The sequence below is a fragment of the Convolutriloba macropyga genome, chromosome 3 (genome assembly GCF_964194025.1).
Source record: "Convolutriloba macropyga chromosome 3, txConMacr16.3, whole genome shotgun sequence".
NCBI lineage: Eukaryota > Metazoa > Xenacoelomorpha > Acoela > Convolutidae > Convolutriloba > Convolutriloba macropyga.
The window spans coordinates 19,840,410-19,852,897 of NC_134470.1; the positions used below are offsets into that span (position 1 = coordinate 19,840,410).

Sequence of the window (12,488 nt, forward strand, 5' to 3'; positions counted from 1 at the left end):
TCGAGTCGTTTCCGGAATTCTTCCGGCTATGTTTTTTCTTAAGATGTGTTCACACATTTTTCAATGATCGTTCAAATTGGGATAAACAGGTAAAGCCCAGCGGGCATTAAGTTTCATTAGAGGCCCAAAGTGGGCTTTAGTTGTCCCTCAAGTTCTAATAGTGGTGCAGCTGCTGGGATGGCCTTAATTGAAGGTTAAAAGGTCATTTTTAGGAGTTTTTGGGGTCAAAATGATGCAATTTTTCATGTTTTTGTGATTTTTTTGAGTTTCTTTGATTAGTCTTAGGTTGAAGTTTTTAAAAGTGGATTAAGGTCGTTTGCGACACAAAATTATTGTTATGACCATTTTATGAGCTATAAGTTTTGGTACTACAAACAGAAACTCGCGAAAGGATACTAATTTTTGCAATTTTTTTCAGGTTTTTTAAAAATGTTTGTCATTTTTTGAGTTTTTTTTAGCCCTAGGTGCCAAGAAACCTCCTCTAGAGTTTGATAAAGGGTTTGATGATAGATTACTGCATAGTTTCTAGTGGAAATGGAATGGTTTTCAAATTTTTGCCATCATGCATTTTAGCATTTTTTGACAAAGCTTGCAATTTTTTCATATTTTTTTTTGACATTTATTGTCATTATTCAAGTTGTTTCAGTCCCAGGGGCCAGAAAACCTCATTAGCGGTTGGATGATAAGTTACTCAAAAATTTTTAGTCACCATGGATTAGGTTTCAACTTTTGAATATCACAAATTTTAGCAATTTTTTTTGATAAAATTCGCCTTTCAATTTAACCTTTCGACTTCTGAAAGTTTTTTGATAAAATTTGCAATTTTTTTCAAGTTTTTTCAAAACATTTTTATTTTTTTTTAGTTTTTCTTGTCTCAGTTGACAGGTAACCTCATCTAGTGTTTGATAGTATGCTATTAAATAATTATTAAATGCTAGGGGGCAATTGAATGGCTTTCAACATTTTAATAGAACGAATTTCTTTTTTTTTTTGAAGTTTGAATTTTCTTCTAAAAATTATTGCCTATCGATCTAAGCCAATGAATTTTTAAAGCTTGGAATTGGGTTACTGGATAGCCTCTAGAGACATGGAAATGATTCTGAAGATATTTATATCACGATTTGCAGCAACATTTTCTGATAATTTGCAATTCATTTCTTTTTTTTTCTTAAATTTTTTGGTCATGTTCATGTTTTGGATGAGTTAATCATCGATCTTCAAGGGCCAATGAATATTTTTCAGGTCTTTCAGATTTAACACTGGACCGATTTCAGAAACAAAAATTGATTTTTTGAACATATTTTTGAAATAGGTTTTAAAGGAAAATAATTTTGCCTTAGGTTTGAAAGCTTCGAGTTTTAGCAATGAGTATATTTTGTTTAGTTTTGATTCTTGTAACTTCTCAATTTTGGAGATGATTTTGTTTGTGTTCTGGCTGGAATTTTTCAATTGATCAGCTGGTCAGGTAGAGTACGACTGAGTTTTTCACTCAATTCTTTGAATTGTATTTCAGGACTTGTCCTGCTATGTTTTTTTACTTCGTCTAACAGATTTTTGTTTCGTCTCACCCTGACTTCTTGGAAGACTTTTTCAATGACTTACCTCACTCAAAAAAATGACTTCTGAACTCACTTATGGAACTTTAAATTTTATGAACATTTACTTATTAAATGTCAATAGTGTGCATCTAAGTAGTGCCAAACATATATGCCCTAATTCCTGATTATTAGTCTTGAGTTTTTGATTTCGAATATTAATTTTGGGATCTTTTCCGTTTGTGCCCCCCAGTACGTTATGCCCCCCCCCCCCCAGTTACAGAGCACGTGGCATTACATAGTAAGTCATTATGTAAAAAATATTGCACGTGCATCTGGGGGGTGCAAATAATATGCGCCCACTAAGCTGAGGGGGCACAAACGGAAAAGATCCTAATTTTGAAAAGCCCTTTTAGGGTTTTCTCCTGATAGAGCTTATGTGTCTCATAAAAATGACAGTCCGAAGCTAACCCAAAAAGTCTAGTGGTCTATTAAAGGACTGGTGGTCGATCTGTCTATTTTATTTCTATAGTTGTTTCAATTCATGTAACGCCACAAGCGTCTCTCGCGGCTATTTTACGGCAATCTGCCGGCTATGTTAATTTACGCTTAAATATGGAACATTTACGTGTTTCTAAAAGAGCAGCTAAAAAAAAGATCAGTTTGGTCTTATCGCAGATATTTACAGTCAACAGAGATTGATTTCTGTTGGAGCCCTTTTTAAAGTTATCTTTTTTTTCGTATCAATTACAGAACAGTCCATTCTCTTATCAAAATTTTTTTAATGACAAATCTCATTTAAATCGGGGCCAAACGAACATATATTTTGTAGGGAAAAGCTCTTTCCTCGAGTTTTTCGTGTATTTTTTAACGAAATTTTTGACTTCATTTGTTGCGCTTTTTGTAGTCCGATGACTAGTCTCATAAATAAAAGTGCAATTGGCATCCTAAAAAGGATTAAGTGAACTTTTCTTTTGCTTTGAGTTGATTCTTATTGTCATTATTTTAAAAATGCTTTTTCAAAAAAAGGTAATTTTTGAACTGTATCTCTTGTAAATTTCTAACTTGTATTTCGGTCCAACAATTGACAGATTTCACATTCTTTTTTATCCAAAAATTAATCTGTTGTTTGTGTTGATACCTATTGGCTGTTATTATTTTAGAAATGCTTTTTCAAAAAAGATATTTTTTGAACTGTATCTTCTTTTTTGAATTTCTAACTTGTATGTCGGTCCAACAACTGACAGATTCCACATTCTTTTTTATCCGAAAATTATTCTGTTGGTTTTTTGTTTTACCTCTTGGTTTTTACCACTTTGATCCGAAGAGATTTTGTTGTTTTTGAAGTCTTAATTGTGGTTCTTTTTAAATCCCAAAAATGACAAGTGCTATTGGGGTTGAAAATAGGATCAATTGGAGATATATGTTATTCTCGACATATTTCCAAGGGGAATCAAGTTGCCAGCATGCGTATAATGGTATTCAATCTGCATATGTTTTTGTTTTGGGAGATAGTATAACTAAGTCATCAAAGGAACGGATTGCTTCACATGAACATTAATTACGTAGATCTTTGATGTACAGTGACCTTGAATACATTTTGCCGGAGATAGATACAATTAGGTCTTAAAACGCTATTAATATTTGAAAAACCAGTGCGTTTATCAGATTTCCCCAATAAATACGCATGCTGGTAACTTGATTCCCATCGGAAATTTGTCAAGAATAACTTTTAACGTGTTAGTTGTATCGAGTTCACCTTGAGAAATTTATGTGTTCTTATCAAGATGCCAAATCTAGTTGGAGTTAATTTTAAATTGTGATAAGCAAAACGTGGAGTTAATTTTAAATTGTGATAAGCAAAACGTAAGGAATGAGACTTCACTGCTTCATCACTGGAATAGTTCGGATTTTTTTCTCTTTTCCAGCATTACATTATCCTGATTATATTAAGTTAGCTGTATTCATTCAGTTCATTCATGTATCATTTAGAAAAAACAATCGGTTGTGGATGTGGAAGTTGACTAATTTCAGATTATGTGAAGTGTGTATGTATATATGAGAGAGTAGAGCACCTATTGGACATAGAAAGGTGACAATGAAGAAGATCCTGCGTGAATACAAAAGTGACAAGATCCAAGCCCAGTTGGACAAGCGAGACAGAAGTGAGTATGATAACAACTTGTTGTATTAATGTCTGGTTTGGGTTTACCAACTCTTCTTTCTAAATTGAAAGTAACTAGTTAATACTGGTCACTGCGAATGAATTGACTCAGCTTATTTTATTTAGAAGGTACCGCTTGAACTGCAGGATTAAGTCATGTGTTTCACTGCGAGTCATTTTTGTGCTTGCAAAAACTGATTTTTAACTAAGTATGTTTTCCAATGCTGTGAATCAGTTGTGTTGATGTTGGGTTGTTTCAGGCCAAAACTTATGGCCTCATCACCCGGATAAACTTCTAATCAGCAGCGTTGAATACTTCGTAAAGGTAAGCCTTCCGTATTTTTGATAGTTGTGTCGGCTGCTCCTTGGACTATTATCAAGGTGCTTTTAATGATGCGACTCGAAACAATTTATGGAGCGTATTTATTGGGATTTTTGAAAACATTTTTTCATTCGAAACGTTCGAAGTTTGGGTGTTTGGAACTTTATGCCAGTCTGCATTTCTGGGCTTTGAGCCAATTTTGGTCAATGAATGTTTTTTTGCGGACAGATAAAAAAATATATTGAACTGATCGTCAAGCAGACGTTTCTCAAAAAATGGGGCTGGAATTTTAAATTTTCTTGGTAAGTTTCTTTTTTCTGACCTTTTAGGCACGGTTACCGTCCGGCAAGCAGAGTTTGCAATAGGCATGGATTTGATATCGTTGAATTGCTAAAAAGTACTGTGCATATAATCAAGAAGCTAGACAATTCACAAATTTTGCGCAACGAAATTCTCAAAATCACATTTAACTCAACCTTTTAAATATTCTCTGCTAAATTTAAATATATTGTTTCTCTCATGTATCTGCTGTTTTTGTCAGTATCACTATCCTCACGTATCTATGAAACTAATATACCACCAGAAACAGACGTTAGAAATTTGACGTTTCGTCCTCAAAAAGGGGATAAACAGGTGACGCTCGTAATGCATTAACTTGTCTTAGAGCCTTACGCAAGCAGTTTCTTAAGAATGCAATTCAGCCAAACTGTTTTGAGGAGACAATTTTATGGTATGAAGGGCGGCTCTTAATCTTGAAAGTTTGACGAAATCACCCCCCCCCCACTCCCACGCGCACCCCCACCACTCACGCCCACCCACTAGGCCACCCTCCTCTAACTGGTGGTTCGGACCCCCTCTCGTCTCCAGCCCTCCCAATCCTAACCCCCAACGCTGGCATCTATGAGCACTAGGCCCCAGCTGGTTACTACCGAAGCCAACCGCTCGCTGGTCGTTTGAGTGCATTTCGCCTGACGTTAGTCGGTAACGTTTATTTTGTGCGCAATTTCTTTTGCCAACTCTCTAGCTTCCAAAAAGTAATTATTGATAATAGTTTCGGAAGTACTTTCATGTCAAGCAAGAGAATATTTTGTATTCTACTGGATATTAAACAAGCAGTTTCAATGCCCATCGGTTTTCCAGGAAAATTGTTTCTAGTTTTTTCATCATTTAGAAGAGTGCGTTGACCATTCGAAATGGAATAAACAGGTAAAGCCCCAGGGTTTTTAATTTGCACTAGAATCCTTAAGCTGATTTTCTTAGTTATTCAAATGCTAATACAAATGAAGTTGATCTGAAGTCGTGAATTCAAGGTGAAAAGATCAACTTTTGGAGACCAAAGTAATGTGGGGTTTCATTTTTTGTTCGTTATTTGTTTTCTACAAATTTGGCAGTACATAGTTTTTATTCAAGTTAAAGTTTCATTTCAAGTTTATTTTTTTTTACACTTTGTATTGAAATTGACTACTTAAACAAAAATATATTTTTTATTCTTTTCATTTCTGAAAATATTTTTCTATTAATTTTCTATTAGCTTCTGTTATTTTAGGGGGGCCCGATAATGCTTCTTTAGAACTTACAGATGAGATAATGGGTAGATTTGAAATACAAGAAAATGATTTTGAAACGTTATCTTTAAGAGCTTTGCCGATTTTTAGCAACTTCAGCAAATATTCAAATCATTCATCAGTTTTTGTCATTTTTTCCTCCTTGTCTTTTATGTGGCCAGCTAAGTTTTTGCTAGCCTGCTGTGTAGTTTTTTGTGGCAAGAGTAAGTAGTCTGCGTTGGAAGACAATAGTATAAACATATTGATCAAATTAATAATGAAGTTTCATCTTTGGTTTGATTGAGCCCATAAATCTTTTTGAGTTCGTAGCTGGGTTTTAATGTAGATTTTAACTAAATTTTGGTTTTGAAGATATTAATACCAAAAGATTTTTAACTTTTTGTTAAAGTTTTTGACAGCTTCTTTTTTTGCTTCTGTGGGGCTATATGTCAAGCAAGTATTCTGCTAATTTCCAATTTGTTTTAGTGTCCGGGCATGTTGCATATGAAATTCTTTATATCAAACGCATCTTCAGTTTAAATGCTGTTTTGTTTTTTATTTTTGAACTGTAGTTCAGAACTTGTTTTTAATTCGTCTAAATCGATGGTTCTTTCGACCCTTGACTTCATTTTTAGTGACTTTTACTGCTGAACATTTTAAAGTGTTAGTGATGTCATTTGTTTTTCTTTTGCGTCAGCTTTTAGGTAAATTTAATGAAGTTTCTGGCTTACAGCACTCTGAAATTGTACTTCTGCGCTCATTTGATAAAGCTTAATTTGTATGTTACATTCACTGTTGAGGGCAACAAATACGTTTACTAATGAAGGGCAAAAGAGGGCATCTTAACCTAACCCCAAATTTGATGCTCTGATAAGTGTGGAATGTACGTTCTTTTTTAAATAAAACTTAATGATCTAAAATTTAACAGTGCTCTTTTCTCTGGATGAGGTTTGTTGTTAACCTCAGAAAATAACGGGCTGTCAGTTCATATTTTCACATCCTTTTCTGCTTTTCTCATTTCCAAGACCGGGCTATATTATATATATTTTAAACTCATGATTTATTTTTTAACTCGAAATTTCTGGTTTTGCTTTTTCTCAGGTTTTATTTGCTTTTTCTGTTTTAATAGCAAGATAGTCAACTAGATTGGTCTCTTTCATTTCTTTCTTTCTTTGTTTCCTCTTTCTTTCCATGCTTGTATCAATCACACGTTCAATTTAATCTAGCTGATTGTTTTTCTGCTCAGAGACTAGGAGCTTGAAGATTTTCAATTTCTTAAAAGATACACATTTGGGGAAAAACAAAATTTAAATCCATTTGATGAATGGTGGGATCATTTTGCTAGCATGCATTACTAATCCTGTCTAATTTTTGCTAGATTGAAACTTAACCGAGCAGAACAAATATGGTAGACAAGAACAGACAAAGATTGTTTTTGTTTCAACCAGAAAGGGAAAACAAAATCACCATGGGGCTATTGTTTAGTTTTCTGAATTCTAGGTTAAATTTTGATTAAATAGGCTGCGTACATTTTTTCGGCGAATTGTTTGCTCATCTGAATCTGAAGTTGTATCTTAATCTACTCCTTTTTTAATGAAGTTTCATCTTTGGTTTGATTGAGCCCATAAATCTTTTTGAGTTCGTAGCTGGGTTTTAATGTAGATTTTAACTAAATTTTGGTTTTGAAGATATTAATACCAAAAGATTTTTAACTTTTTGTTAAAGTTTTTGACAGCTTCTTTTTTTGCTTCTGTGGGGCTATATGTCAAGCAAGTATTCTGCTAATTTCCAATTTGTTTTAGTGTCCGGGCATGTTGCATATGAAATTCTTTATATCAAACGCATCTTCAGTTTAAATGCTGTTTTGTTTTTTATTTTTGAACTGTAGTTCAGAACTTGTTTTTAATTCGTCTAAATCGATGGTTCTTTCGACCCTTGACTTCATTTTTAGTGACTTTTACTGCTGAACATTTTAAAGTGTTAGTGATGTCATTTGTTTTTCTTTTGCGTCAGCTTTTAGGTAAATTTAATGAAGTTTCTGGCTTACAGCACTCTGAAATTGTACTTCTGCGCTCATTTGATAAAGCTTAATTTGTATGTTACATTCACTGTTGAGGGCAACAAATACGTTTACTAATGAAGGGCAAAAGAGGGCATCTTAACCTAACCCCAAATTTGATGCTCTGATAAGTGTGGAATGTACGTTCTTTTTTAAATAAAACTTAATGATCTAAAATTTAACAGTGCTCTTTTCTCTGGATGAGGTTTGTTGTTAACCTCAGAAAATAACGGGCTGTCAGTTCATATTTTCACATCCTTTTCTGCTTTTCTCATTTCCAAGACCGGGCTATATTATATATATTTTAAACTCATGATTTATTTTTTAACTCGAAATTTCTGGTTTTGCTTTTTCTCAGGTTTTATTTGCTTTTTCTGTTTTAATAGCAAGATAGTCAACTAGATTGGTCTCTTTCATTTCTTTCTTTCTTTGTTTCCTCTTTCTTTCCATGCTTGTATCAATCACACGTTCAATTTAATCTAGCTGATTGTTTTTCTGCTCAGAGACTAGGAGCTTGAAGATTTTCAATTTCTTAAAAGATACACATTTGGGGAAAAACAAAATTTAAATCCATTTGATGAATGGTGGGATCATTTTGCTAGCATGCATTACTAATCCTGTCTAATTTTTGCTAGATTGAAACTTAACCGAGCAGAACAAATATGGTAGACAAGAACAGACAAAGATTGTTTTTGTTTCAACCAGAAAGGGAAAACAAAATCACCATGGGGCTATTGTTTAGTTTTCTGAATTCTAGGTTAAATTTTGATTAAATAGGCTGCGTACATTTTTTCGGCGAATTGTTTGCTCATCTGAATCTGAAGTTGTATCTTAATCTACTCCTTTTTTTAAAGAGTAATCTGACTCTTTTAAAGTTTTTGATGGGTTTGTCATTTTAATTGTCATTTGAATGAAAAACCTAGTTTTATTTGCATAGAGTTTGCTCTTGTCATTTGAATGAAAAACTTGTCGTCATTTGAATGGAAAAACCCTCTAGTTTTATTTCCATTGAGTTTGCTCTGAGCAGTTTACTTTGTCGAATGTAAAGGCTCTAACTGTTACGGTGAGAAATTGCAGCATGTTGTAAATAAAAGTAAAATTGGAAGGGCATTTTTTGCAATTTTTTGAACATTTTTTTTTGTAATTAGAGTGGGCGTGGCGAAAAGCGCACGATTGTACGCAAAATTTGTTTTTGTGGAAAGTGCAGAGGAATTATTGTAGTGGTCTGTCTTTTTCAATGCAAAATTTTTTCTCTGGAGCTGGCAGTCTACGTTGATGAACAGAGAAGTCCTGCAAACGGCACCAAGTGCCAACAGACATTGGAACAATTTTTAATTTCCATAGCTGCGCTCATCTCCAGCGTAAGAATATTGTAGAGGTTACTATCCATAGGCTTTTTCGATCTACAAACAACCTGCAATCTTTTGAGTAAGCCCTAAAAACCAACAAAAATTTATCGTAAAAAATCAACATCCGGAAAATTGGTCGTCAATCATTATTAATCAGACAATTGGAAAAATTTTAGTTGACTATAAAAAGACCGCAAAAAACAGCAGAATGCAAGTCAAACGACAAGCTAAAGCAGAAGGACATACAAAGATTTCTTTTACAGTATAGAGGCCAATTAAGTATTAGACTTAAAGAAAAGTTACAAACTATAACGCATCTTACAGTGATCTACACAATACGGAATCTGAAAAACTGATTACCATCCCTTAAGTCTAGATCAGTGCATTATGTCACAAGAACTTATACTCTCGAAGCGATACACATAGCACAAAGGAAGCCATTGCTGAACACGCGCGATGAGTACCCAAGCCAGGAGTTGACATCGAAATACTAGTCAACAGTTGTCATGTTGTTCAATTCGAAAATTTTATTTTAACGAATCAAAGCATTGAAGTGTTCCAACAAGTTACCGAAACGGTAGAAAGTCAACTAAGAACTTCAAAAATCTCAATGCCTTGATCTTGAATTAAAAAATTAAAAACGATATAAAAAACGAAATTTCAAATTTTCGTTTTAAGGATAAACAATATTCCAATAACCTCTTTTACTGTTTTGTTTATTATTGGAATTGAAATCATTTTAATTGTTAATAGAATAACTTTAAGTTGCTTTTCACCTGATGATGCTAGATATAGCGAAAACGTTTGTACATTAAATTTTATAATTGACTTAGCTTTTTAACAGCAAAACTTTTGCTGGACTGTTTTTGCTCCTGATTTCTTTCGCTCGCTTGAGTGATTTGACTTTGCTTCTTGAAATTAGAAATACCCTTTTAAAGAACGAGAGCATTAACTGTGTAGCTCTGTTGTAGCCGTACGGTTCATTGAAGCGGCCGAGAAGCCGAATTTCATGGTGTGACGGCACGTTTGGTTTTCGGTATGTTTGTGCGATCTTTGAAAATCTATTCGGTGGTGTTCCATTCGGAAGCACTCATTCTGGCTAGCTGTCTACGAGTGTTTCTTTTCTATTCTGTTTCAATTCCCATGTGCAGCCAAATTGTCGATGAATGTTATTTTCCGTGTCTATTCTACGGCCATGTTTTTCGTTAGTTGATGATCGAAACTTTTTTGCCTGATCTACTGCGAGCGCCTGTTAGCTGTTTTGACCGTACGTATCTGTATATGTGACAGTAATGTGGACGTTTGACGCTTATTTAGTCTACTAATGTGCCAAGCAGAGCATATTAACATGGCAAGTAAGTATCCAAGTAAAATTTTGGAGGCGAAAGCATTGTAGTCGCTTGCTTGAATAGATTGAGTGTATGGGGGCTGATATGATTTGCAACGCCATAGTTTTGAAGCTTTAGATTAATATGGGCTGAGACTTTGATTAATGAGAATGCAATCATGTGTTTTAGTTCTACGGATCAACTGGAGTGAACGCGAGTCAAGGAGACGAAATGATCAAAGGTGCTATTCAACACTTGACACATATGAGCAATGCGGGCAGTCCACAGACAGGAACTGCCAAGCCACCCAGGATTTACTTGAACATATCTGCTGATAAAATTACCATCAGAGAGTCCAAAATACGCGTGAGTATAAACTCACGTATGCCTTTGTATTGATAATGATTGAACTAAAAAATTAGATATCTAAGTGATAATAACAGCAAATCGAGAGCGACGAGTTCTGGAGGAGGATTTTCGACGAGTTATGGAGGAGGAGTTAAAGAATGTAGTGAAGAATTCAAGAAGAGATGGTTTTTTTATGAGTCACGTATTTGAGTATGTTTGCTTCTTGCTTCACAACATCACTCAAACACGTATTACATATAATAAGAGCGGTTTCGGATCATAAATTTTTAGTTATGATGACTTTTATTACAAACTGGATGTACCTTGATACAGAAATGCAGCTCACCCGCTCTTTTTAAATGATACGAAAAATTATTGCGGACCTACCTGAGCTGGAGATCTTTAATTTGAGGATATTTGCTATCTTTACAATTAGCCGACTGTTAAAACCGCATTTTTATGTTTGGCCACGAATAGGTCTTGGAATTTTTTTGGAAGCTCATTAATATTTATGGAACTCATAGTTTGTATTCTATCTGTTTTTTTGGCTGTGTTTTTCTGTGTTTTTTGGCTGTGATTTACGATTTCTTTGTTTTTTTTACATTAATTTGTATGTCAACATTGGGCATGAAATTTAAGATAACATTAATGCATAGTAGTTTGTTTGTGCCCCCTCCCCCTACCACCACATACATGTACCCACAACTTAATAATAACTGTATCCCGCACTTACATAGCTATATTTTATACCTCTCTACCACCAACTACCGTAATTTATAAAAGCTTCTAACCGCCGCCACCATTAATTTCAAAAAAAGCCGCAGAATTTTTCTCCATTAAAATAATCAATAAACTGATGATAATTGAAATCCAATCATTTAGATAAGTTGGTCAATCTAGCATTGGAAAAAGTTTTAATTTTGTCTAAATTTTCTGTAATTTTTCATTTTAAATATAAAATGAGTTTTGCGACTTTTTCATTGGAAGTTTTCATTTAGAATATTGGACCCGATAATTAAATGGTGGTTTAGTTTGTCCGGTGTTCGACTGTAGATAATTCATTTGAACTATTTCATTAGTTTCTCTTTTTAAATATTTCTGATCTTTCTTTTTGATTTTGTTCATTAAGGGCCACAGGGATAGACGCCGTAAGGTGCAACTGACAAAATTTTCACAGGCGATCAAAAATTTGTTTTCTTTGTTCACCAATCGTTGATAATGGCAAAAATTTTACAGTCAGATTTAAGAGTAGGTAGATACTGGAAAACGGTGAGCGCTTTTGAAAATGGTTTGTTCTGGCAATTACTTATTCAAAGCTAATTTAGAGCACAATCATTACATAGGCATATGCAATATCGTCTACGATCTGAGGTATTAAGCTATTTGAAAGTAAGCATCTGTTTTGTGTAAGCCTTGGCTCTTATCGTGGGGAGTTTTCATGCTGTGAACGTTGTCACTCGCAACATCAATTCTCAAACTCCACAGAATGAGTTTTCCTTAGTGATGTTACTAGTTTTTATGATCGTACATGATTTGTCTCACGAAAAGATGGCTAATACCATCACTAGATCAAATTAATCGAGGAGCCCAAATCTAAGGACAGTTGAGTAAAGTGCATGTAAATTCAAGCTTCAATGTCAAACATGATTTTTATTAATGAGAAAATTGAATATTGACTTTAAATTCGAAGATGTAAAGCAGTGCAAACAATGATTTAGACAGAACTTTTTTTCCTTTTGTTAGCAATTAATTTGTTTTTGGGTGTCTACACAGTCGATTGTGCTTGTTTTGTGAACACTGCTTGAACGTCTGTCTTGGTTCTCTCAAAGTTATTTTTTT

At 34.1% G+C, this 12,488-nt stretch overlaps 1 protein-coding gene across 1 annotated transcript in view; it reads left to right on the forward strand.

Annotated features, from left to right (window-relative positions):
• LOC142336036 (uncharacterized) overlaps positions 1–12,488 on the forward strand; it is a 421,548-nt gene that overhangs the window by 385,421 nt on the left and 23,639 nt on the right. Inside the window, exons 2-4 of the mRNA XM_075384528.1 lie at positions 3,568–3,700; positions 3,960–4,024; positions 10,491–10,667. Coding sequence (XP_075240643.1) covers positions 3,634–3,700; positions 3,960–4,024; positions 10,491–10,667 — 309 coding nt within the window. The 5' untranslated portion in view covers positions 3,568–3,633. The remainder of the gene's footprint in view (positions 1–3,567; positions 3,701–3,959; positions 4,025–10,490; positions 10,668–12,488) is intronic.